The 27,774-nt window shown below is 41.7% G+C and overlaps 1 protein-coding gene across 1 annotated transcript in view; it reads left to right on the top strand.

Annotated features, from left to right (window-relative positions):
- Nucleotides 1–27,774, top strand: part of RBFOX2 (RNA binding fox-1 homolog 2) — a 170,386-nt gene that overhangs the window by 116,433 nt on the left and 26,179 nt on the right. Inside the window, 3 exon segments of the mRNA XM_030959453.1 lie at nt 3,462–3,608; nt 16,495–16,548; nt 25,741–25,833. Of these exon segments, the coding sequence (XP_030815313.1) occupies nt 3,462–3,608; nt 16,495–16,548; nt 25,741–25,833 (294 nt within the window).

The raw sequence follows: 27,774 nt of genomic DNA, 5'->3' as shown, positions 1-27,774 counted from the left end.
CCCTTTTACATGTGTATGTGCACGAGTATAATCTGTGCTTTTCTTTGCAGCTGCCTCTTCTTGCTTAGGGTTTCCTTGCTGCTGGCAGGTGTAAAGGAGGAGCTGACCTGGGGGCAGAGGCAGCAAGGAGTTAAAAGTGAAGCACATGCTTTGCTGTCCTAAGCTCTGATGTGCTTCTCAGTGACCTTGAGCAGTGCTCAGAGCATTCCTGTGCAGGCATGAGTGGCATTATCACCTGCATCAGTGCCTGGTACGCAGGCTGTGCTGAGGAGGTGCAGTGAATCCAGTGTACTGTTCCTAAGTGTGAGACCTTTGCTGCAGCATGTCTATATTGCCTAATGAGAGGCATTGGGACCTGGGGAATGTGTATTAGTGCCCTTCTGAGCTGGCTCTCTAGAGAAAGGAGACGTCTCTTTATTCACTGGGAAGTGCTGACACGAGGCCAGAAGGAGCTTGAACGCCCTGTGGGGAAGGAGTCAAGATGGGGAGTGAGCACTTGGTGAAATGAGGGCTTTCATCATCTGGTTTGGTCAGGGTAGCACAGCTGCCAGGCTCTGTTGTGTGGTGCCTGAGAACAGGCTCCAGGCCCTTCCTTTCATCTCCTTCCTAATGAATTAAGCCAAGGAATAACTGTAAAAGAAAAAAACAAAAGATCTGAAGGGACTGTTTTTTTCATTTACGTTGTAGCTGAATGTGTGGCAATGGACAAATGTAGTGAGCTAATGTTACAGCGGTGGAAAGTTCAAATCTTACCTTAGGGCCATGGGTGATAGAGATGAGGGAGCTACAGCATAGAGAAGAAGTTATTTAATTTTATACTACTACTGAAAAATTAGGCTATGTGAAAGCATGAAAAGCATTTGGAGTCTCTCAGTGGAGTTAAAAAAGTAAGAGTGGACCAAGATCCCTTTTTCCTTCTATCATTTCTTCTCTTTGAAGCATTTGTCTCACTGTGCACGTCTCACATGCTGCAGAATGACTCCTGTGTGGCAGCAGCTCTCTGCCATATGCAGGAACAGCTGTGAGTGCTTTTGAGCAGGCCACTGTACATGATACATTGCACCCTTGGTAAGAAAGGAGTTCTCCCCTCTGCCTGGGAACAAATGGATGGGAGAGGAGTGCAAACAACATTCTGGCTTCCTCCCCTGTGGAAACACCAGATCCAGTCCTGTGCAACCTGTATTTTAATGTAGCTGTCCCTTTTAGCAGGAGTATTGGTGATTTTTGGGAGTTACTTTGGAGTACTTACTTGCTGGTGGTGTATGCAGTGGTGATAGATAAGCTACTCCTGTGTTTTGTTCTTCTTGGACAAATTTGCCCTGAGGAGCAGAGGACTCTGATGGAGGCATAAAAATAAAACCACTAAGTAGCTTGGTGTGATTTAGTTGCAAGCCAGCTGCATTGATTCCTCCCCTAGGGTGTACTCTCTATGAGTTTGGAGAGCCTTTTTGTCCTAGAGGTGAGGGAAGGAGAAGAGGTCGAACATGCGGGGGACAGCTTTTGGATAAGATCAAAAGGAAGTTTCTGAAATTTTTGTCCAAAATTTGATGTCTGGGGGTTGATTGAGTCTTGGACAAATAATATGCTTCATTCTACAAGGCTTCTCCTGAGACTTGCACAGCTATGGGAAGTAGACATACTTGTCAGGGCAGTATTGTCATTCTTCCTATCATAGATAATTTATGTTAACCAGATCAAACATGTTTTGTGCTGCATGCGCAGCTCTACTGAAATGAAATGGAAAGCTGCCACTGCTCTGCTCAGCATGGCAAGACCCCAGTGCTTACTGTTTGCTTGCTCTTGTCTTTGTATATACACTTGCTTTGTAATCAATATGCGAGTTCAAGGTCATATCTTTAGGTGGTATTTCTAGGCAGAAGATACCTTCTTAGTGTTGCCAATTGAGTTGGTCTGTGAAGAGATGTTTCCAAATGTTTGTGAATGTTGTATACTGAATTATGTGCAGAGTCAACCTAGCAAGTTCAGTCAGTGGTTGGGGAATCGGTGTGGGCAGCTCCCCTCAGAATTCTTTCATCTTTGGTACACAAATTGCATATTTAAAACAGGAGGAAAGAAGGACCCAAACCAGCAAAAACCTCAGCCCTTACATTTTTAAGGCCCACATGTTTTCTTGAAAGTGCCTTAAAAAACTGACTCTCAGCAATTACAGTCCTTGCCTTATTGTAGGACTTCTTTTTACTTGATGGGTTAAGGAGGAAGTCAGGTTGGCGTCTAAAGAGTTGAAATGACACTTTAAAGTGCATCACACGGGTAGTCAAAGCTTAACTCCTGGGAGTCTGAGGCAAGCAGCAGGAGACAGAGTGAGTGGGTGGGTGCTCTTTGAATACCTTGGCCTGTCAGTGAATGCAGTTGGAAAGGGACAAGAGCAATAAAACCGACTAAATTGTAGTCTGCTTTGTTCTGTGGCTCTGAGGTTTTGAGGTCATCTTTCTGACTAAAGTGTGAAAAATGCTATTTTCTCATCAAGCCATTTTGCAAAGGGGCCTTGCCTTTATATTTGGTGCTGTGCTCAAATTTTAGCACTTTTCAGTCTAAGCTCACACAAGCAGCTGAGGTTCTGTTCCCTACTTTTCTCCTGCCAGTAATCTCTGTGCAGGCATTAGGACTCTCATCTGGCACACAGATCTCCCTTATTCCTCTGCCTGCTTCTTGTACTTTTTCTGTGAACAAATACCCCTGGTGCACCCCTTGACCTCTCTTTGCCGTGGCAGTCAGCGCTTGAGAACAGGGGAACAAATTGCCTTTCTTAGCTGTGGAATTGGTAGCAAAAAGCAGCACTTGGGGTTTTTCTAAATCTTGCAGTGGTGATAACTGTTTCCTGTTCCTGGGCTCACTTAAATGTATGCAAGAAGTTAATCAGAGACATCCGTAAGCTGTTCCTATATGGATTTTACCATTTAATTATAGATCTTCTTTTAGGGTAATGTTTCTCTGAAGGGAGCTTGACAGAGCAGATGCCGTTTTGCCTCGGGATGCACTTCTGGTATTGGCCCAGTGAAGAGCTGCCACTTCAGCTGTGGGATTTTGATGATTGCATGAACATCCTGCCACATGAGATTAGAGTGGCGGTGCTACCTCCCAGCTCCAGGATATGAGAGATCCGTCTCTTCATTAGAGCTTTCATATGGTAGCAGCTGAAGTGAGGAAAATTGGGCTAAAAGAGAGGAGCAATTTAAGAAAACCAAAGACAAATCTACTATGCTGGAAGGTGATAGGAGGGGAGGGAGGCTGAGATCTCATTAGTGTTTACTCATGGAAAGGGAGGGGAAGAACAACAGATCGATTGTTAAGTTCTACTGGGTTTATCAAAATAATTGCCAGGTGCTAGCTGGCTCCATTGCAAGTGCAGTGCTGATACCTAAGAAGGGGCAGACAAGACACGTGAAAGGAAATTGTGTGATTTCTGCTCATGCGTACACTTTTGTCTTTTCTGATTTCAGCAGACAGAAGGAGGGGCACAGACAGATGGACAGCAATCACAGACACAGAGCAGTGAGAATACTGAGAGCAAATCCACTCCAAAACGACTTCATGTGTCTAACATTCCCTTCCGCTTTCGAGATCCTGACCTTCGGCAGATGTTTGGGGTAAGTTATGAGCACCTCTTCAGGCATGGCAGATTCTCCTCTTCCACAGGTGGGACACCTGGTGCTGTGTATTTGTGTGAATGAAAAGCCCTTCCCCCTCAGTTTAGTCTGCACACTGTAATACATTTGCAGGATTAGAACAATTGGTAGTGTTTAACTTAGCTGGTTAATACACGTGAGAACTATAACAATCGCCTTCCTATTAAGTTGTTCATAGAATCATAAAATGGTTTGGGTTGCAAGGGACCTGAAAGATCATTCACTTCAAACACCCCTGCCACGGACTTGTACATCTTTCACTAGGTGTGCTTAAAGCTCAATCCAGCCTGGCTATGAACACCTCCAGGGATGGGGCATACACCACTGCTTGGGGCAACCCACAGCTTCTCTGAGCAGAAATGTTCAGTGTAATCTAACAATTGGCTTGGAAAAAAAAACCAAAAAACCAAAACAAAATGAAACCTTACCTTATTTCTGAGTAAAGGGCAGGATTAAACACTGACTTGCAAAGCACTGTTTTTCAGTTGCATTTAGAAGCATGTTGAAGTATTTCTTTCCTCGTGATCTATTTCTGTGATGAAAGATGGCTGCAAACAATTTGCCAAGCAGTGATTGCATGTGGAAAAGCTCGTGCAAGTCAGATGGTATTTTATATTGTGTATGAGATACCTTCCATTGCTTTTGACCACATAGTTTGTCTTCCCTAATCCTGGGTGCTATTCATGATTCTTGATTTATAAGCTCTTTGAGGAAGAATTTGTTTATGTGAGTACAGGTGGTGACTCATTCCATGTGAACATGGATTAACGAGCTAGATGTCTCATGACCTAACCTTCAGGTGAAGTTATCTATGTGTCATATCATCATCAGGGAGTATTTGACTTGTTGATATAATATGATCCTGGATTGATGGCATGTTTGAAAGTCTTCAGAAATATTTATTATTATTTATGAAGTTAACAGCTGCTGCCTTTTTAAGGTGCAGTCCAATGAATCGAAGTCAGGAAAGCCCAAAGCTCTTGTCACTTTAGGCTTGGAGTGTATACCTTGGTCCTCACTTATAGCAGCTGCTCCTCCAAATTCTGCAGTATTTCTGTTTCAGTTGTTGCATCTCCTGAGCCATCTCAGGTGTGGGTGTGTATGCATGCACAAAGGCACCCGCTCACATGCAGAGTAGTGTTGCAGTATTGTAAATGTGTCTAATTCATGGACTTCAGTGCTGTAAATGAGAGAAGAATTTGGCTTATCTGTCTGTAGCTTGGACAGTACAAAAGGAACAAAAGAGTGGTCAAAATGCAGAAAGGCAAGGCTGCTATTCAGAGGGACCTGGCCAGGCTAAAGAAATGGGCTGAGGGAAATGTTAATTTACTAATAAGAGTGAATTTTCAGGCCTTTCATCATACTCAACTTTCCATCAACCAGGCTCCCTGGTCCCTTTCTGCAGCACTGTTCTCCAGCATCTCATTCTCCAATCTGTCAGTACATCCAAGGTTGCCCCATGCCAGGTGCAGAATCTGGCACTTGTCCTTGTTAAATTTCATATGGTTGGTGATTGCCCAGCCCTCTAATTTGTCTAGGTCTCTTTCCAGGGCCTCTCTGCCTTTGATTTATCAATTAGATACCGGGAAAATGTTAGGTTTTTTGTGAGGATGCTGAAATAGTGGAACACATTGCCCAGATGGGTTGTGGAACCTCCATCCTTGATGGCATCCGACTTGACTGGACACAACCCAGCCAAAAAGATCTCATTATACCTGCTGTGAGCAGGGGATGCACCAAAGGACCTCTGGAGTCAATTCCCAGCCAAAACCATGGATCTGTGATTCTGTTGCAAGAGGCCTGGGTTTGCTTCCATGTTGTTCATACCTTAGATTATTGTTATACTCTTGATGCCTGTGGGAATGTTTTCAGAATTAAACTCATCTGGCAATCTGTGATTGCTGAATCTTCTGCTCTGCTTTGTGGTTTTTCCAGCCTGCTTCTTGCTGTTGCAGGGCTGCACAGCAGGCAGTTCCACCTGGTTTGGACAAATGCTTGCTGAAATCACAGCTAGTTCTTGGACCACCTGCTCCAGTCTGTATTTATCACGTCCTGCGCTGTGCTACGGCTGCTCCCCTCTCCTGGGAACTGCGTCACTTACATAAAGTGTTCCCCATTGCTGTCCCTTCTCCTGGGACTGGTGCTTAATTGACAGCTAGCCCTTTTCACACTTGTTCACCTTGATGCTTTTCTGCCATGTGCTCCTGGTGTGGGAGATGGAATTACAAGGACATCCCTGTCTTGGTGGCTCTTGCCTATGCTTTGCAGGTTGGGACGCCTAGGCAGTTTAATAGAACTGCTGTCCTAAGAAGTGACTTGTAGAAAATACACTCTTAACTACTTGCTTTAAGATTTCTTCTCCTTTTTTGGGCCTACATGGTGCCCTTTTTGTGCATAGGAGAGATGGGGAATAATGCTATATGAATTGATTTCTGGTGTTCCTCTGATGTTAATTTTTTTCTCTAAACATGATCTCAAGTTCCAACACATTGATGTGATTTTAACTGGGTAAATGATATATTCCTTGTAAAACCTTATGGTAGTTCACCTGGCCCTGTGGTTGCTGAGACTTATGCCTGCCAGCAGAGCGTTCATCTTCTGGGACACATGACACCCCATGTGTCTTTTTTCTGCAATAGAGAACTTTGCTACTTTGCCAAGGAAATAATGAATGATTCTTGCACATCTTCCTTTTTCTTTCAGTGCTGCTTCTCTCAGCATGCTAATAGCCTCAAGCAGGAGAGCATGCTCTCTGAATTCTGCTTGCTCCTGTTTCTTTTTCAGGATCAGGATGCTTTCCTTTGGGTGACTCACTGAAACCTACCCTTACTCCTAAAGGGGACTCATGGTTGTCTGAGTCTTCAGCTGTGACTAGCCTGTAACCCCCATCTTCTCCCTCTCCCTTCTGTGTGTCAGGTCACATCTCCTCAACGTCATATCTGAGAGACTCAAAATCCTTGCCTGGAGTGATTTTCCCAAGCTACTGTACAAAGGGAGAAATTGGATAGACAGTAAAGCCACGGAGGAAGAAATAAATGTGATGGTAGGGAGGGAGTAAAGAAGTCCCCTCAAGGATGGAACAGCATGCGAGAGGTCAGCCCAGTCCTGGGGCACAGAAAATATCTAATGTTTTGTCCAGACTTGAGTAGAGGTGGACTTGAGACATGTTGTCCCATGTGTGATTAAATGCATATTACATAACGCTTTCTAAACCTGCACCATTTGGCAGAGCTGCACTCGTAAGGATTTCTTAACAAATTCAAATTATTTGGGTTCCGACGGTCTCTCAGCCATAATGTGTTTCTAACAGGTCCTTGAGATATCCTCAGGAAAAGACCAAGCATTCCCTTATATATATGCATCTTACAGGGAGGCAAATAATATGGTCTGCTTAAAACAGGTAATTTTTACTTTACATTTCATGAGGCCAACGAAAAGACTTCCAGAAAGCTTCTAGAAGGAGTTGGTAGTTTTTTAATGCACACAGTTCTGCACCCACTGTGGAATAAATCAATAGTTGACCTTGTTCTTGCAGATAAAGAAGAGTTAATAGCTGACCTGAAGTCCCACCGTTGCCTAGGTACCGGTGATTGTTATTTGTCTGTATTTGCTTTGTGCAAACAGAATATGGCATCAGGCAGCACTGTAAGGAGCTTTAGGAATAGACTGTTTCTCGGAGTTTAAACAATTGGCAGAATAACTGCCCAGGAAGGTACCTTTAAAAGGGAAATATTAATGGAAGCCATAAAGTGTTCAGCAGCATCATACTGATGGCCAAGGAGGCATGACTCCACAGTTGGTGAAACTGTGGTAACAAAACTCAAAGCATTCCGCACTTTAGGCAAGGAGGAGGACGTAAATAGCAGTGAATATAGGTGCAAACTTCAGCAAAGAAACAGGTGAGAAATGAAATATGCTAGTCATGGCAATACTGGTGACCTAAGTTTAGAGAACCCATCAGGTTTTTTACATGCAAAGATAAAAGGTCTATATATGGGTACAGTATAAAATCAGGAGGTAGTTGTGTATTTTTGGGGAAAAACCCCACAGACAACAGCAAAACAAAAAACAACCCCCAACTGATTGTGTTTAGAATTTAAGAGGGGGTATTTTTACCTCATCTGGTTTTCTACATAATTAATAACAGAGAAGGATGAGACAGTACTCACTAATATTTAGAAAACAGCAGATCTAGATAAGGTATGTCCAACAATAATAGCGAAAGCAAGGAGCTCATTATTCATCACTACTAATTTTTTAGCCAATTCTTGTAAGCTAAGGGGGTTGCAGAAGGGTGGAACACGCCCACCAAGATTCACTATTGAAAAAACCTGAAAGGGATGACCCAAAGAGCTGAGAACTATTTATCTGTGTGTTGTTCCAAAATAAAAATAATTTTGGAACATTTTAGAGAAGCCTATTAGAATCTGAAAAAAGCATGTTAGTATCTATTTAGCAGAACTTCGTAATATACATCTTTGCAGACAAATGCTGTCTTGTCTATTTTGACAAGACTGTACAAAGCAATACTGATAGAGTGAAACATTGCTCAACCAGTTGAATTTCTCCAAGTGACCAATTTTTAAGCAAAATAATATTATCTCAAGGACAACACACATTAGAGGGATTAAAAACCTCTAATGATAGATAATAAAAAGTAGTAGTTACTTGGCAGATAGCTTTGATCAAGACTGTTTCTATTGTCAATTTCCCCAGGGATCTGTTTCCATCGCTGTCTTGTTTAGTATCTGTATCAGCCCATGGAGATGGTACTATTAAAACCTTGCCAGTAAGGTTTGTAGTTAGAAAACTGTTTGAGGAGGAGGAAAGAGACAGATAAGGTTACTGTTAGAGAATGAGTAGATATGCCTGGTTGAGTGATGATAAATCCAACAAAAACATTTTTGATGCAGCTCATTGCAGAGTACTGAGTATGTGGGAACTGGACTCTGCTCCTAAGATGGAAAGCTTTCTTTGGAAAACACTGATTTGGGAGAGTACTAGTGATTGTTGAAGATAGTTGCTTCAATAATTCAAAGGGCTTATCAGGTTGAAGGAGGGATGTGATCTTGCTCCTGTTCCAAATTGAAAAGACTGTGACTCCTTAATTTTATTCAATTCTGAGATTAGTTTAAGACCAAAAGAAATAAACTAGGACTTGGAAGGTGAGTGATTTTTTTAACTTGGTAAGGTATTAGGTACATTATTTACTCAGCTTATTAAAAAGAGATGTTAGGACATGCTAAGTCATTTCTATACAAATGCTTAAATGTGGGTGATACCTGCTAACAAGGGGTTTAGGTCTTATTTAGAGTCATAAGATTTTCCAGTTGGAAGCTGAGATTTAACACAATTCCCCTTGAAATATGAAAAAAAATTCATAGTCATTGAGGCTTATTTGAACAATGGAACAGCTTACCAGGGAGAGGAAGAGTTGCCATCAGTGTTAAAAACAAATTAGCAACTCTTTTTTCAAAATCTTACTATCCATTTTCTGAGGGACATTCTTTGGCTAATGTGTGCAGGGCCCCTGACATGATGGTAGTCATGTTCTCTACACTGGTGATAAGATGTTCCCTTCCTTTCTGGACTGTATGCAGAAGAAAAGTTGATGTTTCCCCTCAACATATTTCTAGTCCTTTCAGCTTTGTGCTGTGATAGTGTCTGTGGTTGCACCTCATGGTTTGTAGCTTCAGCCCTTCCCTTTCATGCTTCAAGAAACCGTTGTCCTCCCAGCGTAAAATTGGCTGGGATAGTCTGGTCATTTCTGGACTTTTGAGCTAGATGGACTTTCAGAGTCTCCTGGTGAAGACAGATGCGGGGTCGAACAGCCTTCAAGAGGAAGATTCTTCTGTTCCCAAACTGAATCTTGAATTGTCTCCACGACAACAAGCAAGTGGATTGTTTTGGTAATTCATATGGATGAACATTGCACAAAATGTTTCTTACCTGTTGTGAGAGCAGCAGTACAAGGAGTCAGAATTGATGTTTCTCAGAATTTACTGTGGTGAAATGCTCTTCGGTTAAGGGTAAGATAAAAATAAGGACTATGTTGATGAGGGTTGCAGATGAAGGTGGGTTAGCACAGTACAGGCTGTGAATTTTTGCAGACTCTGGCTTCAGATGGAGACCCTGCTTTTACTAAAACTTGCTCAGTCCATAGCTACGTCTTGTAGACTGTTAGTTCTTTCTGCTGGGGAGCACAATCAACCCAATTGATAAAGAGGTTTCGTGTGTTATCAGCTGCAGCAGTAATAACCCATAGATGTTTTCTGTAAAGGTGACTATTATGTCCCATTTAATTAATTTCAGTTAATGAAGTTATTAATAATGTCATTTATTACAGGTGACAGAATGGTAGCCACTGGTTTTTTACATTGTAAAAGGATGACATTCAGGCAGGTGATGTTATCCTTTTTCTTCTCTAAGCATAATTCATATTGCTACTGCAAGGTTCTTTATGATGTATGTTTGTGGTAGACCACTGCTCTGTATGACCCAAGCTACAGAGTTCTGCAAGCTCAGATACTTTTGGAAGCTCTTGCAGCCCTCAGATCTTGGCCTGAGGAAACATTTTGTCACTTTGCACTTCCTAAAATATCCTGGTGGATATAATTTCTCATCCAACTTCATTCTGGTGTCAAGAGAGCAAAACACCTCCATAAGCCTATAGTTTGAGGCTAAAGCAATAACGAATTAGACTACAGCTCTTTGTCAGCAAGAACTTGATAGAATTTTAAGTTTGTATTTGCCAGTAAATAAATTGAAACATGGGAGTAATTAGTGATGCACAGGTATTGCCAATGGAAGAAGTACTTGTTTAAGTGTTAAGGCCTATGAGTAAAATATGATAGAACAAGAAGCTCTCACCTGCAGGTGTTGATGCACTGGGCCCAAAGTACAGCAGTGGCACACTTGCTTAGGGGGACCCTGCTTCCTGAGTGGATTGGACACCCAAAGGAGGAGATTCTGTCTTCTGGATATCAGATGTATTTTAGGTTTTTCATCACCTGGTACTACTGGCCACCAATTGCATGTAACAAGTCCCATGTGCCAGTATTGGAGAGCAAATATTCTGGCACAAAGTGGTCTCTCTGTGGCTTTTCTTGTTTCCAATCTCTCCCTGTGATGACAGTGAGCCCCTGTCACAGGGTGGGGCTTTGTTCTTGCTGGTGTTGGTTAGAGTTATAAGAGGTGCTGCTCATTATATTGATGTGTTTCACCTGGGTGTTTTCTGAAACCATCTTTCAGAAAGGACTTGTGTGCTCAGTGCTGCTTGAACATTGTGCTTTTTCTGCATGACAATGGTATGCAGGGGTGCTTGTGTGCCCCTGCAGCTGCCAGTAGCTCTTGTATTGTCTGTCTTGCTCTGAGAAAGCTCTCTGCTATCAACTTCTGTACTGACCCTCTGCTGGAAGGCAGTGATGACTGGATCATACGCTTATCTAAGATTTTTTAGATTTTCTTATGAGTTACTAGGTGCAGCAAGGCTGTGCTGAATGTCATTCAGTAAACAGTGCTGTGCTGTAGCTGGATTTAATTAGATAAAAGGCCTGGGTAAAATAACATGGAGTTGTCTTTTATTGACCCAGTTTCATATGGATTCAGTCTACATGCTAAGTACTCTCAAATTGATTTTGGAATATATGCTGCTTTTGTGGGCATGGATCCAAGTACCCTTTCCTGCAGCATCGGTACCAGGTTACACTGCAGTCACATCTCTGGGGAATGGCACAAAGCAGGAACAAGGAGCTGGAAGGGTAGACCTGGAAGCTAGACTTTTGTTAAGACCTCTCTTTGGGTGGTGGCCTGCAATAATGTTCAGCCCCATCTCACTGTTTCATGTTAAAATCTTTTATTTGGGATTTAGAGAACAAGAAATGACTGAGAAGCTGTGTTCGTCATCGTGTTTTGTTTTGGGTTTTTTTTCCTGTGATGGCTGTAGTCTGTAAATCTTGTTAGAAATCTGCACTCTTTGTGGCTTCCTGTAAAGTCTGGTTTCTCAGAAATGTGTATTTTTTGGGGCAACAGCTCAACCCTACTAAGGGCTGCTTGGTGCTTGTTCATTATCTGTTCACTTGGTAAAATGTGGTAGTGCTTTGGTTTATAAATCCTTGATGCTTCCATCTTCCTGTCTGCAAAGCATAGTGGTGTAGCTTGGCTCACATGGGTTGGCCCCATTGCTTGAAGATGTGACTTCAGCTTTGGGTGAGGAAGCTGGTGTGCTGACAGTGTACCTCTGGCAGACCATGCTGCCATAACTAAGCACTGACTAATACACAGTACGATGGAGCCAGTTGTGCTCAGCTGAAAGTAAATCCCATGGAGCTGGGACCTAGGGAAAGGACTCTCTCTGTAGCATGGATCTATCCTCATAAAATGTTCTTGCTCATGTGCATCATGGTTTCCTGCACAGGATGTCAGTTTCTTGGCTATTTTGAATGTTGATCATCTTTAAGAATGGACTGCTTGACACCTTTGAAGTTTAGATAGCTCATTTGGACTCATGTCTTAGTGAATTTTGTAGGGCTGGTGAAACTGCTTGGACATTTAGAGTTCTCTTGTAGGGATAAGGCTGTCACATGATGTCTCTCATTATCTTTTGTTGTTCCATGATTTCTAGAGAATTTGCCTTGTAGTCCCTGTTGTTTGCATCTTTAGGATTAAGTTATTTGTCTGGCACATTTTGGAGCTGATTTTTAAAGCTCTAGACAGGCACAGGACTCAGGGCCAGCTGGAACAGAGCATATAGGAGGGGCCCTACCAAATTGTCAGTGCCTTGGAAGACAAAAGCTCTTTAGTGCCAGATATCTCAAATTTATTATGTTTAATGTAGCTGTGGCCTCAGCTGGAAAAATCTGCTGCCTTCATGACATCTGTGTGAAAAGAAACACACAGCATGCATCTCTTTTCTTGCACAATGCCTTTGCATCTATGATCAGGTAAATTGTATTCAAGCAAGAAGATTAGTTTCTGGTCACAACTCCTGTCTGTTTGTATCGTTATGCCTCTTAAAAACTGTTACTTCCAACACTCCCTGCTACCATTGTAGAGGGTCTGATTCTCATTTACCTGCTTTACCATAAATAACTAAAAGCTTGTCGAGTTCATTCCAGGGAAGAGACCAGTAAGATAAAACATGATTCTAAAGCTCCTTTGCCATGGCATGACTGGAATACCATGTGTGTGTGTAATTTCCCATCACATGGTATGTGTGTGAGCAGTTCATGGAGGTGGCTTCTTGCAGGACCTGATGTGATAAGGAATGCTGGCCTCTTGGTCACATAGTAAGCTTTCTAAATTATGATGGGGAGCACTGGAGACAGGTAGTCCTGCAGTACCTCCTTCAGAGGCTGTGCAGAGTTCTAAGGAGAAGTTCTTGGTAATCACTGAGTGAACCAATCAAGTCTGTGAGCTCATTGATTCATGTCTTCAAGGTTAGAGATTAGAGAGTTAGTCCTCATGGATGACTTAAGCATGGGACTTGTTTTATTTGGCCAGTCCCTATGTCTTTTGAACAATACAAACATGCCTGCATATACATTATTTTAAAATATTATTATGAGGACACTTGGTGTTGACCCTTGTATTTAGATGGCCTAGCATTTCTCATACAAAAATTGTGACCTTTCACTAAGGAGCTCTTAAAACTTCGATTGTTTGCAATAGACTGTTGACATTTGGTAGGCGAAGCACCATCAGGGAACAAAGTGCCTTTTTATGTTCCACTAAATTAGATTCAGCTTTGAAGGAGTTATAAACTGTTAAAATGAACTAGTTCTTTTTTTCCTGCTTTCATTCTTCAGGAAAATTCTGGCATGCTGCCAAAAAAAAGTGCCTTCCAGTGCTAGGACCTGCTGTAACCATTGCAGCAGTGGGGACAAGAGACCTCGTGTTAGGAGCTGTGGCAGTGGCTGCAGCAGGGCCTTGAAGAGCCCAGCACCCCTGCTTCTGCCTCACAGCTCTGCTTTCCTTCAAGGACTTTTGGGAGCAGGAAACCCCTCCCCAGCAAACCTCCATTCAGCAGTCAGCCCCCATTGTCTCTGCTCTTCTCTCCCAAGGAGGTCCTTCCCTCTTACCTCTTCAAACACCCACAACTCCTGGGTGGAAAAGAGATTGGGGCAGTTTGCATGGATGGATGTAGCCCATTGCAGTAGATGTCAAGCCTGTGTTTGCTGTGACTGCAGGCTCTTAATTCTGTCATGTAGGAAATGCTGTACCTCCATCATCTCGTAGGCAGGGAGGGCCATGCCCCCTCTTGTGCAGCTCAGTCAGGCCCCTCGCGTTCTGTGTCACCGCCAGCATTCTGCCAGCACGAGGAGTTAAAGGTCTAGGGTTCCTGTTGGGTGGGAGCCCTGCATGGGGAGCTCAGCCCAGCAGGGCTGGCAGGCAGCACTGGCAGCAATGCCTGAGGATCCAGCCGAGCCAGGTGTGCAGAGAGGGGAGGATGGCACGGCCTAATTGTGCACCGGGAGCTGCACAGTTTGTTCTCTTTCAAGATTATTCTAATGAGGTAGAAAATGGTGATTTTTGATGGCTTTTAAGATTTTGAAAATAATTTCAGCATTTGCATTTATTGAGAGCCTGGCTGTTTCAGTGTGTGTGGCAAGGCTAGGCAGCTGAGCTGATCTGGCAGGGGACACATCCTGCTCTTGGGCAGGGTGTGCTGCTTTCCACTCCCTTTTGCTTCTTCGAGCTGTAATGCTCACTGACCCTTCAAGCCACTTCAGCTCAGTAAATTGTCAAAATCTTTGTATGTATTCCTTTTCTTGGGCTAGATTTTTGCAACGTTGCTGAGCTGTATCAGCTTATCTGCAGGTGAGAATGAAAACTGAGGCCAGCTCTGGAAGGCTGGTGAGACCAGACAAGGAAGGACAAAGGAGCAGAGACAGCCCTTCAGCAGCCACAAGCTGCTGAATTGGTTCAGCCCCAGTCATGTAATGATGCTGAGATAGTCTACCAAGAAAGCAATCGTGACAATCATGACTGATTCCTTTCATGGCAGTACCAAAGCTGTATGCAACAAAGATAACAAAAAGCAATCAACAGTTAATCTCCTTTATTGACAAGCCCACACCAAGCGTGGGATAGAAATAGAAAACGTATTTTAGCTGTGATTGGCAGAGAAGCAGTCAAAAGAGGAACCAGCATGGATCAAGCCTAAGTTGTTGAGATGTTGAGGTTTCAAGGAAGATGCATGTTTACATTAGCATTATTCAAACTTGTGTAACGTAGGATGTTGTGAATTCAATTGTTCTTGGAATGAATAGAGGATCAAGTATTGTCCTTAAACAATAGAACAGTAAAAACAACATCTGTGGACCAAGATCTTCTTTTTAAAAATGGAGAAGGCAAGTAGACAGAAACTATAGCTAAAATTGTTGGAAGTGTTTTGTTTGCTTGCAGACAGTTGTGGAATACTTGTTCAAGGGACTCAGCAACTTTATGTTGCTTAACATATTCAGAGCCTCTCCTCAGCCATCATGGCTCTCTGCTGTAAATGTTCCAGGTTTTCAAATCTGGCCACAAGCCTTTTGAGAGGGGTGCCCACAGAATGAGTATTATACTCATTTGACTCTGAATGCAACTGTTAAATTAAAAAAAAAAGGGCAAATGCTGTTTTAAGAACGCTGGGCAAAGGGGAGAGTGTCCCAGTGCCTAGACCCCGTGTTCATCATCTTTTTTAACTGTGAAACCATTTTTTAGATTCTTGTTGATCCTTCCTTCATTTGCTATGAAACTTAAAACCGTGTTGATGGAAGCTTTCCTAAATAATGGGATAGGAAAAACTGATGTAGCATTTGTCTGAGTACAGTATGTATGTGTCTCTAAAATGAAGACTATTCCATATACACACTCCTAAAAATGACATCTAGACCTGTCTTTCTAGAGAGCAGATATCCAGTTTGGAAATAGAGCATTGACACTCCTGGAGGACAGAGCACTGTGAGCCTCTGTTGAAGTGGTAATACTTTTACTTCTAGGCTACTGTTCTGAGTCTGGCTGCTTCAATAAAATATTTTAATATGTTCCTAGCAAGGTGAAAGATGTAATCCATACATGGTTCCACAGAGGTGGTAGATTTCCTTCTGTGGTAAATAGGGAGCTCTTTGGAACCTTTTCAGTGCAGAGCTCTCCTTGGAGTCTCCAGGCTGAGGTAGGCATTCTATTACATGTGATAAGCTTGCATAGGTTGTTGACCACCTACTATATGTCACAGGCTTAAGTTGAATGATCTTTTTCTGAAAAACAAGCTGTTGGGAATTTTCCATTTTCATGGTTTCTGAATCTACCATAAATTCTTTTGAAGGCTTGGAGTTTTGGAAAACAAAGGGAAGGAAAGAAGCTTTAGTGTTTGAATTCCCTGAGGCTGGGAGTCTTATGTTACTACTCCCTCCAGAGAAACATCACTTTTAAGTTTCTCTTTGTGATAACTACTTCAGGAGGAAGCTGAAATGTTGACTTATATGTGAGAAATGTTGTTGGATATCTGAGGTGAAATCATAGAACCATGTCTTAGGTGAAATAGTAGAATGAGGGAAAGAAGAATTGTTTAGATTAGCGGGGGAAAGATGAGCTTCCTCAAATCCCTAAAACTCTTCTGGAGATTGTTTTTCTTCCTTTAGACTTTTGTGAGAAAACCTGGAGTTTGTGACCATGACGATCTGCATTTCTTAACCCAGGAGAACTGGGTCATGTCACTGGAATATTATGCCTTTGCCTGAATGCTAGAAATGGAAATATTCTCACCTACCTTCTTGCACTAAGCCGGCCCCTGCAAAAGGTAGGAAAAATGCACCGCCAAAAATAAATGTTTTTTTTTTTCTTTTCCCTTGTCTCTCTGCAGCAATTTGGCAAAATCCTTGATGTAGAGATAATCTTTAATGAGCGTGGCTCGAAGGTAAGTCCTGTTTCTGTACCCACTTCTCTTGTTTTGATTGCAGAGTAAAAGGCAGTTCATTGCCTAGAGAACATATTCTGTAGAGATCAGCAGGAATTAGAGTGATGGGGGAAGGGAAAAGCTATTTTAGGGACTGTCTCCTGTTCCCTCTGACTTGAGACTCTGAGCATGGTTGTTTCTGGGCAGCATGTACAAATGCTCAGAGACGCTCCTGTCTGTGGGATCAGGTTCTCCAGCCTTTTGAACAAACAGAGTCTCAGTCAACTGAGCCTTCATACCAACCCGTTCCCATTGCATTGGCAATGGCTGCCCTGTGAGGAAGGTAGAATAAGGTAAAACGTCTTTGTGTGATGGGACACTATAAGAACCAAACCTAAATTCACTCCCATCCCTGCCATTTTCATTGCATTAAAATACTTCTGTAGAAAAACTGTCATATCTCATATGTGAAAGGATTTCATATACTCTGTTTTGCAAACTTATTTGGCACTTCTGAGATACTGACCTTTCATGTTTGAGATATTTGGTGCTTTAATATAAGCATCCTCATTCCACTTGTCCTGCCCCATGTGGACCTCCCCCACAGAATTTGCATTCACACTCCTATTTTCTTCTTACAGATATATTAAGAGGCAAGTTTTGTTGAGGGTTAACGGCAATTAATATCTCTGGAGATGAGATTTCAGATGTTGCTCAGGTCAGCTGCAGAGAGATTCAGTGGTCTCTGTCCTAATTGGCAATTGGTTCTCATCACGTAACCAGTATCACCACAATGACAAATTGCTGTGATTCTCTCTCTGCCCAGGAGGTTCAGCACTGGAATAGCAGGGAGTTTTGCAGGTCAGGAGCGAGGTGCATTGCCAAAGCTCTATGGGGGAAGCTTGCACAGTGCATGTCTATACTCTGCTTGACTTAATCAATGCTAAGATTCCCATTTTCAATTAAAACAAAATTTCCCTCCTCCTCACACACACGTGTGTGCACATGTGTGCATGCACACAAAAGGTTTTTAAGTTGCAATTCAGCTAAGCAGTTTTGGTTTAGAGTCTATGCCTTTTGCTTGGATTTGAGGTCCACAGTTTTTATGGTGGCCTCTTTGCTTCAACATGTATTCTGGGGTATGTTCACGTTTAGAGCCTTCTGCAAATTTCTACCCATGTTGCCCAAGATGCATTCTGAAATTCTTCAGTCCTGTATTATCTGGAAACCAGAAAGCCATTGATCTGTATACAAAAGACATGAGTTTTAGCCCTTTCCCCTCATCCTCTGTTTCTGCTTAATACCATGGTTTTCTCTTGTTTTTTAACAAGACAGTCTGAACAAGTAAATGTCTATATGGTTTAGTTAGAGCTTTACTTTCCTGCATGGTTAAAAATCTATATGCTTTACCAAAACAATCAGCTGTGCTGAATTTGTAAATATTTATTCTGCTCTCTGCTGTTCTTTTGATATTTATAGGCCAAAGCTACCTGTGAATTACTCTTGATTTTAGTCATTATTGTTTGGTTTTGAGAATAGCCTCTGGCCTCTATCAAATCCCTACTTGTTCAGATATAATTGCAAAAGAAAGAACAAAAATAACTAGCCTGGCAAAATGTTCTTCATATCCCACTGCCTATGCTTTCCAGAGCAGTGTTTTCCTCTTCACACATGAACTTCTCTCTCTCTCTCCCATCCATACAGCCCTGAGTATTAAACGCCCACAGCTGCCCTTTCCCTTCTAGGCAACATTGACATTGAAGGCTTTTCTGTGAAGACTTGATTTATGACTATGAAAAGTACCTTCTTGTGCTGTTGCTAAAGCCCAAGGCTTCTGGTTTCCAGTTAAAACAAAAATTATTGCTGAAGAGTTCCTTGATGAATGTTAACCCTGAACTGTTAATAAATATTTGAAAAAAAAAAAAAAAGAAAAAAGAGAAATGTTCTTCTAGTCTTTATTAACCATACAGTTTTCTACTGCTTTTTTGTTGTCTCGCAGCAAAAAGCAGTTACAAAACTAGTAGCCTGTATTGAGGGATGTCCAGAATCTGAACAGAATGAGAAAACAGCCAAAGAGTTATTTCATGGTATCTTTGCATCCTTCTCACCCAAAATAATTCCTCTTTTAAAAAGAATGCAAGATTCTTCCTGCTTAGCATGAAAATGGGAGGCCCCAGTGTTTGAGTGGGGTGTAGCTGCACGAAGCACCTGGTATTCACATAATAATGGAAAAACTACAGTTTGGTGATCTGATGGTGAAGCAAAGGAAATGGATCTTTCTGGAGGCCACTCACTCACTCTTGGGTTCTTCCTACACCTTAGGAAAAAAAATCTGAATGCATTTTCCTGCCCTGTGGTTTCCATTCTAATCTAATGATATGAAACCTCTCTCTCTTCTTCTCCTCCTCCTCCTCTCTCTTGGGAATCCGAAAGCAGATGCTCCTGCTGCCTGCCTTGTGCTGTGTTCTCAATGCTCCCTTCCCTTCCCTGGGTTCCTAAGGGTTGTAGTGTTTTGTGTATATGTTTTGTAAATATTTTAAAGGTACAGTGGTAAATTGCAAACTGCCCTGGGTTTGCCCCCACCCAATGTGCGATGGGGTTGAGCAGCGCTTTGTCCCTGCCAAGCTGTGGCGGGAGAACTCTACTGGGATCGCTCCAGTGCTGTCAGTAGGAGGGACTGGAGCAAGTGTTAAGGTAGCATTCTTCATTTTGAATCCACCTGAGATGACCAGACAGTTTTCTTCGACAGCCTGGGAAAGATCTGTCAAACTGGCTGCATATTCAGGATCTCTGTGTACTGTGTACAGAGTTTGGTGACCAAAGAGGGAGCTGGGTGTATCCATCTCACCTCAGGTTCTTTCAGAAATGGTATTTGTTGACTTTCTCTATCACAGCAGTGTAGGAGGCAGTTAATGAGTTTTGCTGATTCTTCTCTCAAGGCAATATGAATTCTTGTTTTGTAACTCACTTTCTTCCCAGATTCAGCCTGTTTAGTAGGAATATATGGGCCCTGGTAGGCCTCACTCTGCTACTGTTTCACTCTGTGTGAAAAACAAGATAAAAACTTTAAACATTCCTTGAATTACATTTTGTTTTCTTCTTGTTTAATAGAATGATGTCAGTCTTCCCTTGATGTATTTGGCTTTTTTTGCTTGCTTCCAGGAAACTAGCTGTTTGTTTCATTTATCCTGTTTACCATTACATTTCTAACTCTGACTGGTATAAGTGCCTTTAAATAGCATTCCGCCCCATTCTGCCCATGGTTGCAGTTTACCATGCACTTCACTGAACCGTGAATAAAACACCTCCAGAGGAAGTCAAGAGGATTCCTGCTCCTTTTGTTAGTGTAGATGCATCCTCTAGATGGGTATTTTGCCACTATTGTGCTGAATCGAACAAGTGGACATATTTGCAGAATTAATGCAGTCTTCCTGTGTAATGAGTACCCTGTGGCATTTGTAAAACTGCAGGGAAAGGGAATCCAAGCTCTTTGCTCACCAGCTCTGTACTGTGTGGCATTCCAAGATGTACCCTCATTGACATTCAGAGACCAGGAGTATGTAAGGATACAGCAAAATCTTGGCTGAATAGGGAGTGGTTTTTGGTGGTTTTGGGGTTGTTTGTAGCTTTTGAAATGGTGACAGTTCATATTAGTGCAGAGGAGCTCATGGTTTCAGGATACTCTAAGTTTTATGTCCCTCACTGATTTCCACTTGGGAGACCCAGATCTCCAAATTCTTGTATAGGACTATAGGGCCTATAAGTGCTTCATATTTATTTTTAAAATTAGTTGTGTAGTCAGTTATGAGAGAAATTGTATCTGTTGGTGTTTGAATTTATGTAAGTAAACCTATACTAACCAAAAACTTCTGTGGAAGCTGTGTGGATTTTTAAGTTTGCAGTTAACTGTAGGTTAAGATAAGAATGTGACTAGGTTTTGATAATGGTGCCTTAAAGATTGTAAGTTTGCATGTACACTTATTTTTACTTTAAATGGATTAGGTGCTTTGAGTTGAGGCACTCTTGTTCTGGGCCTGCTTTCCACTCAGTGGAAAGCCCCTTATTACATAAAATTAATTAGAAATCTTGTTTTTATTTTAATTCATTTTATAATTTTTGGTCAGATTTCATCAGTTGAGCCAGAAATACAAACAATGTTATTAATCCAATAACGTTTAAAAACAATTTAAGTACTGGTGACCAGCATCACTTTCTCAGGTCACCAAATCCCTTTAGGATGCCAGTGGCATGAAGGAGGACGTGACCAGTGTCCCTTTATCCTAGTTGAGTGGTTTCATACCTTGAAGTCTGCAATACTGAACTAAAGAGATCAATTAGTCCATACACTGAACTGTTGTATTTAAATTGCATTTCAGGCTGAAGTTTATGGTTTCACAGTATAAGCTGACCTACTGCTTCTGTGGGACTGCTTTTCCAGCAGAGTGCTCACTTCACTATGTAGGGAGCTGGATCTAGGTGCTAAATTAGCTGATGCAGCAGGGAGAGGAATGAGCTTGTCTTCAGTCAGTTCAGCCTGTTGAACTCACGGACCATGCAGTGAGGTCCAGGATCAGTTGAAGGGAGGAGGAGCAGCACACACTGGGGATAACTGGGGCTGTGAAGCCCCTGTCCTGAGGTGGCTGGAGCTGCTCTGAAGCCCCAGGCTCTCGCTGCCCAGCAGTGCAGGCTGGGCTCCAGCTCCTCGCTGCTGGCCTCTGCCCCCTCTGCTGTTTCGCAGCAGGGATTGGCAGTGGAGCAGCTCAAGCTGGATTGTGGAAATGGTAGAACTTAAAAATAGCCCTGCAGGTTTTTTTTTTAAAAATAGCGCTGCAGAAGATACACTTACGTTTTTGTTAGTCAGGTTAATTTCTGCATCTGACCCACCAGATTGCACAGGTACACGGACAGGTTCTACATGTGTATGTACCTTAATGCAAAACATTGCATGGGGGCTGGGAGGAGCTGGAAGAGCTGCTGAAATGGTGGCAGCTTGGTTTACACAGATGTTTTCACCAACATGAAGGGTGCCTTTGTGTGTGTGACTTCAATAATTTGTTTCTGAGTTTTGTGCTGTGTTGCTGTCGGTGCATTCAGTCCTGCTCATCTCAGGTGGATTATAACTGAAACCCTCCTACTCTTTCCAAATGCCTTGGAAACAGGTAGCCTAAACTGCTGCCTCTTTGGCAATTTTTTCAGGCTTCTAAAAGCTTAATATTGAAGTAAGGAAAAAAAAAAAAGAAAAAACTTGGTTAGAAACAAGCACAGCAGCAGATAACAGCAAGGTTGGTTGCTGGCTGCATGTTCCAGTGGTACAAGGCAAAGACTCTGCTGCTGAGGTGACTGGTCTAAACTCCATGACAAACGAAGGGTTAACAATGCATGGATTTCAAGGGGCTCTGTTTAGTTTTCTTTGGTTTTATTTCTTTTTTATTTTACTTTATTTTATTTTTGTTGTTGTTTTTTGTTTAATTTCTGTGTTCTGGCCACACCCAGGAGAACCGTCTGGTTTTGATTTCTCCCTTTACGGTTACATGGTAAATTTTCTTTCTCATTCTTCAGAGATGGAAACGTTCAAATACTATCTATATATATATATACATTTATTATTTTTTTCACTGCTCATCATGTTGCTTGTTATTTATTGCAGAATCTGAGGCCAGACTAAAAGGGTGACAGTTACTCGGTCTCTTCAGGCCCTTTCAATAAACCTTTGGGTAAAAAGGGGTTAGTCTGGTACTGCAAATTTCTCACCACTCCTAAAAATGTGTATTGGAATTTAGTGTTCGCTGGGTTAAACTTAACTTATCTTCTGCATGGGAGAAGTTAAACTTATTTTCTGCATGGGAGAAGTTTGTGGCAGTTGCTGGTTGGGAGGAATTGTTGAAAATTTCAGTCTTGTTATCATAACATTATTAAACTCAAACTATGTGTATAATCTAAATTTAGAAAACCTAAGTATTGTTTTCATCTAGGATCTTCCCTTCCTCTAGCTCCATACCTATTACTATGGAGCAATACAGTACCTGCTATAAAGCTAAGCTGGTAAATATTGGATACCTGCCCCATCTTTTTTTTCTCTTGCTTTGTTTCTTTTTTTTTCTTTCAAGGTCAAGACAACCTTGCTGAGGGAAAACTGAAAAGTGTTTGTTGCATATGTATTTAGATACAAATTAATCCCTATTCTTTACAGGTCATCTGTGAGAAGGAATAAAAAATATATGTATGTTATTTTTTCTCTCCCACTTCAAAAATGTGTGTGTATATATATCTAATTGCTAGTTTTTAAACTTAGAAATAACAAAAATGTCAAGTGTGGCTCACCTGTTTTTCCTGATGAAAATTTGAATGTCTGAGAGATGCATTAATGTAACAAACCAAGAGGACACAAATACTAACTGCAATAGTCAACTATGTAAAGTATTAATTCAGCATTGACATTAAATGGTGCTCAACAAAGAATTGCACAAGCTAAGGGCTGATCTGTCAATAAAATATGGTTAATTAGTTATGTTGTTCTGAATCAGATTAATTCTGGTTTAATTCACATTGTTAATTATATTCATATAGTCTGCGTGTGGATCGTATGCTACCTTGAGTTAACTTAATAAAAATACTGAAAATTCCTACTCAGTTTAAAGATATTTAATGATAATGGAGTTTTTAAAAATCCCATACAGACTTCACTAATTGCAAACAGATGTGAATTAAAATAGTCTTAGTTTGTTTCTAGCCTGCACAGATTAATGTCTAAAGAATTACTTTCCATCTGCACTCTAGCTTTCAGTTCACATCATCGCTGAAGACATAAATTTCATTTGTTCTCCACAGGCTTGTCTAGAACAAACAGAAATTGTAATGCAAAAAGAGAAGAGGGAAATAGAGATTGCTGTTGCAGTCTTTACCTGCCCTCCTCCCCCAGCCTTTAAAGGATGTTTTTTCCCCATTATACAGAACCAGAGGGAAAGGTGTTGCTCTTTTTCTCAGGCTTACCTTTCTCTGTAGGGGCTCTTTAAAGCAGGCACAGTACCCTATTCCTTCATAATCAGCTGTGCTATTACACCCCCTGCATCCCCTCAGTTCTCTGCAACATATTTGAGAGTTATATGCAGTTGGGCTGTTTTATTAGCCCCTATGTCTTGTGGCTCTGATTTTAATTCATTTAAACAGGGAACTTCTATGCTGTTCTGAAAGAGGCATCAGTTTGTTATTTATATAGCTCTTTATTTATAGCTAGAGAAATTAAATTATCTGAAGCTTTAGATTATTGGGTTGGAGCCCAAAGGAGTGCTTTTGTTGATCTCAGCATTGCAGTACTGGCTAAGATCCTTTATTATTGCTGTTCGGGGGGAGGGAAAAAAGTAAACCTTCCCCCTCAAAAAAACAACAACCACCACCCTGCATTTTACCAATTTGTGGCAGTTTTGTGCTGGAAACCTAGCTGTGGATGATAAAGGCCAGCTTGTCACTTAAACAGCTTGGGCTGTTCAGATTAGTATTGTAAAAACCTTTAAAAAGCACTTGAAGAATAATGGCTTGCTTGTGTCTTATTACTAACAATGCTTAGAAATCAAGATGCTATCTGTTTTTTGGGCTGTCCAGTCCAAATACATAGTGATCCCAAGGTGCATGAAGGAGGTTGCCTGGCTAGCATGCCTCTTCCCTGACAAGCATAGCTGTAGATCACTCTCATCACCTCACTCTTCAGTTAACATTGGGAGGGAGTTTCCATTGCATCAAATATAAGCTTTGTTGTTCTGCTCCTGAGGGTACTGGAGCCAGTGGAAATTACTCTCTGTACATTAAAGCAATATTTGCTTTTTACCAAGCCACAGGAACCAGTTATTGCTGTTGTTAAAATGTCCTGAAAGCAGAATGCAACAATGCTTTTTGTTTGGGTCCACTTTCTCTAATGGCATGAAGGCTATCTCATCACAGTTGTCTGTATTAAGATGCCATTTGCTCCTAGTTAAAATCCTAATTCATTTTGTCATGTTGGCTCTCTCTTAATGTCAGTGCACTCAGCTCTGTGGAAGGAAGCATGGTCTCTTACCCTGCCCTGTTATACCACTGCATGAGCTGGCAGCAGCATGAGCATGTGTAGGACAGGCATGTGTTGCTTGTGCCTTCATGGGTGTGGTAAACCTGAATTTGTCTAACTAAAGTGACATTTTGGCAGTCCTTGAGCCTTTGTGGTTGCTCCAAGCAGGGCCTGTTGATTTTTCTGGAAATTTTGTATTCTAACTAGGCAGAGATCTGTTGCTATCCACAGTGCAGAGGTTGCCATCTCAGAACACAACTGAGTAAGATGGGTAGCAGAGGGTCAGCAGTGTCATACAAAACCTGCCTTGACCAATAAATCAGTATTTAGGTGTTTAGATTTACAGTCAAGTCCACCACAGTACTCATAGATAAGAATATTCTGGAACTACAGTATGCAATACTCTAAATCTTCACATAAAAAATGCTTATTTTATGGTGCCACCTAGAAGCCTTGCTTACTTTCAGGGCCCCATGTATCATTGGGGAAGTTACAGGCTTAGGAGTAGGCATGAGCTGTGCCCTGAAGAGCTTACAAGGGATGCTTTACAAAGAGCCCTTCCTTTCAACAGTGTTCTAAGGTAGGTAATTATTACTGTCTCCATTCTACAGGTGGGAAAAGTAAGGTTCGGTGTTTGATTTGCCCAAAGCCTTGCAGAATTCCTGGTGCCAGGCATGAACTCAGATTGCTGCTCGCTCTCATAGCAGTTTCTCAAGGGAGGAAAGTGCTGCTCAGTGTCAATGCTTTGTACTGTGTCTGAGGTGGACGGGAGTCCTACAAAATTTTTGTGTTCATTAAGAGGGGAGAGAAGCCCTGCTTGGGCTTACCCAGCTTGCCTATGTCACAGAAACAAAAAAACAAACCAAACCAAAATGAAAAATTGTCTCGAGTAACTTTGTACTTCTTTTTTGGTCTGGCCTCAATTGCTTTTATGTTTTCTTTTTTTTTTTAATTACTCTTATTATTCTTATTATGATTACAGTTCCTTTTTTATTGATTTTAATTTCTTTCATTTATGAAACATGCATGAACCAACAATGTGACTCTAGGAGGTTATTGCTGAGTTGTGCTGATGTCGATTTCATACTGTGATATTTTTTCTCTATTTACCTAGAGATCAGTATTTCAATATATAACGATGTGCATGTTTTCCCCCCTTCTCCCGCTGCATGCAGGGATTCGGGTTCGTAACTTTCGAGAATAGTGCTGATGCAGACAGGGCCAGGGAGAAATTACACGGCACCGTGGTAGAGGGCCGTAAAATCGAGGTGCATGTCTTCAGTAATTCAATTTCTTCTTTATATTTATTCTTTTGATTTCTTTTTGTGTCTTGCCTCACTTATTTCACATTTGGATCCCAGTCTCGTGTGTGCGTGTGTGTTTGTGTCTGTGTCCTTCACCTCCCTGCACTGAAATGTATAGAAGTTTACACCCTTTACAGAATATTTTTATTGTTGTTTTGGGTATTTTTTTCCTTTTCTTTCTTCTTTTTTTAAGTTTTATTCCCACCCACTCCAAGTTTTTGCCCTTCTGCTGTCTTGATTTTTCCTTTGCTTCAGTTTGCAAGGCTCCAATTTCCTGTTACCAGGCCTGAACAAAACTAACTGAAAGAGTACTGTCCAACTTCTAACTGTGTCCAAAAACGAAAGCAGGGGGCCAGCCAGTATCCTCTCTTTCCTCTGAGGCCAGTTCTCCTCCATGCAAGTGTGAGATGATGCCTGTGGGAGGGGTGGGGACATGTGGGGCAGCAGCCCCAAGTGGGCTGTGCTATTTACACTGCTGGTTTCTTGATCAGCCCATGGTCAAGAATAGGTTTGGTGAAAGCTAATCCTAAAAGTCTGCTAGCTCTCGCCACCAGGGAGGGAGGGGTTAATGTTGGCTGGCCATCATGGCTATATGTTGGGCATGTCTGGTGTTGACCAGTTTGGTGTTCCACTGTGTTGAAGGCTAACTGGCATCATCCCTCTCTCCTTCTTTCTTTAAAAAAAACAAACACAAACCAAAAGTACAAATATTGAAATAAAAAAGCCGCCGTTTTTGAGTAAGATGTCTGCATATTTTGCCTTTTTTTTTTTTTTTTTTTTTTTTTTTTTTTTTTTATTTCCCTTTCCGATGGTTTAGCGTTTAGGGCCCTTCACTTGACTCACTCTTTCCATGGTAACTATACACAATGCTGGCGATGGTACGAGTTGGCGGTAAGTGAAACAAAAGTGCTAGAGAAGAAGCTTTTTCTTTTCTTTTTTTAAAATTTTTTCTTAAAATTACAAAAAAAATTAAGAAAGAAAAAATCCATCTGCCATCTCACATTAACACTACGAAATGTGATTTGACTTGTTGTCCCCACCCACCTCCTTCCCCTTCTCCCCCTTTTATTTTCAATGCTGTTGAGTAATGCCGCCTGGACTTTGGATGTACATATTGTTTTGTAGCAGTCTGAGCTGTTTGATTACTGACTTCATGGTGATTTTCCCTTGCACATCTTACTCAGAGTTACTGAACTCCAGTTTGGCTGGTTTTTATTAATGCACCCATATCCTCTTCTCTCTCTCCTGCCCCTTCTTTCTGCTGCTCTTTCTATCTGAGACCTGTTTGTAGCTGTTACTGTTTTTCTCTCTTTTTCTTTCTGCCCCCTCCCCAGTTTATTTCTTTACTAAGTTAAATGCAGCTGTTGGTCTCTTTGCTGACTGGTGGTTTCTGATTGGTTCTGGCAATTTTTCCTTTAAGTGCTTGTGTTGCACTTTGCTGTAGCAGCTGATTTCAGGCACTCGCTCCATCTAATGATTGTCTGTGAGACCCTATCCCCTCACTCCTCCCCTCCCCACCCTCTGAATCAATTGTGGTGTGTTTTTTTTCTTTCTTTTTTTTATCTGTGTGTGTTTAACTGCATGCTTTCAGTCTCATCATTGTTGTTTCCCATTCTTTCTTTTTAAATGTGTAATGTTTCTATTGTTTTGGGTCTGAAACAAGAGTAAAATGTAGCTCTGGACTCCCCACCCTGTGTACGCCCACCATCCATACATCTCAAGGGCCTGAGGCAGCTTCTATTTTTGTATCCATTTTTTTTCTTCTTCACCCTGGCCTCCATTCCCATTGGGCATGCGTTTTGATAAATTATTGATGATTCATAAAGACTTCACCCTCCTTGCAAGAGCTTTGAGGCTGACACGGGGCTGCAGTAACTTGGCTTCCAAACTAGTCCATCTTTTCTT

This window comes from Camarhynchus parvulus, chromosome 1A (genome assembly GCF_901933205.1).
Source record: "Camarhynchus parvulus chromosome 1A, STF_HiC, whole genome shotgun sequence".
In the NCBI taxonomy this organism is placed as follows: Eukaryota; Metazoa; Chordata; class Aves; order Passeriformes; family Thraupidae; genus Camarhynchus; species Camarhynchus parvulus.
This window is presented reverse-complemented; position numbering and strand designations above follow the sequence as displayed.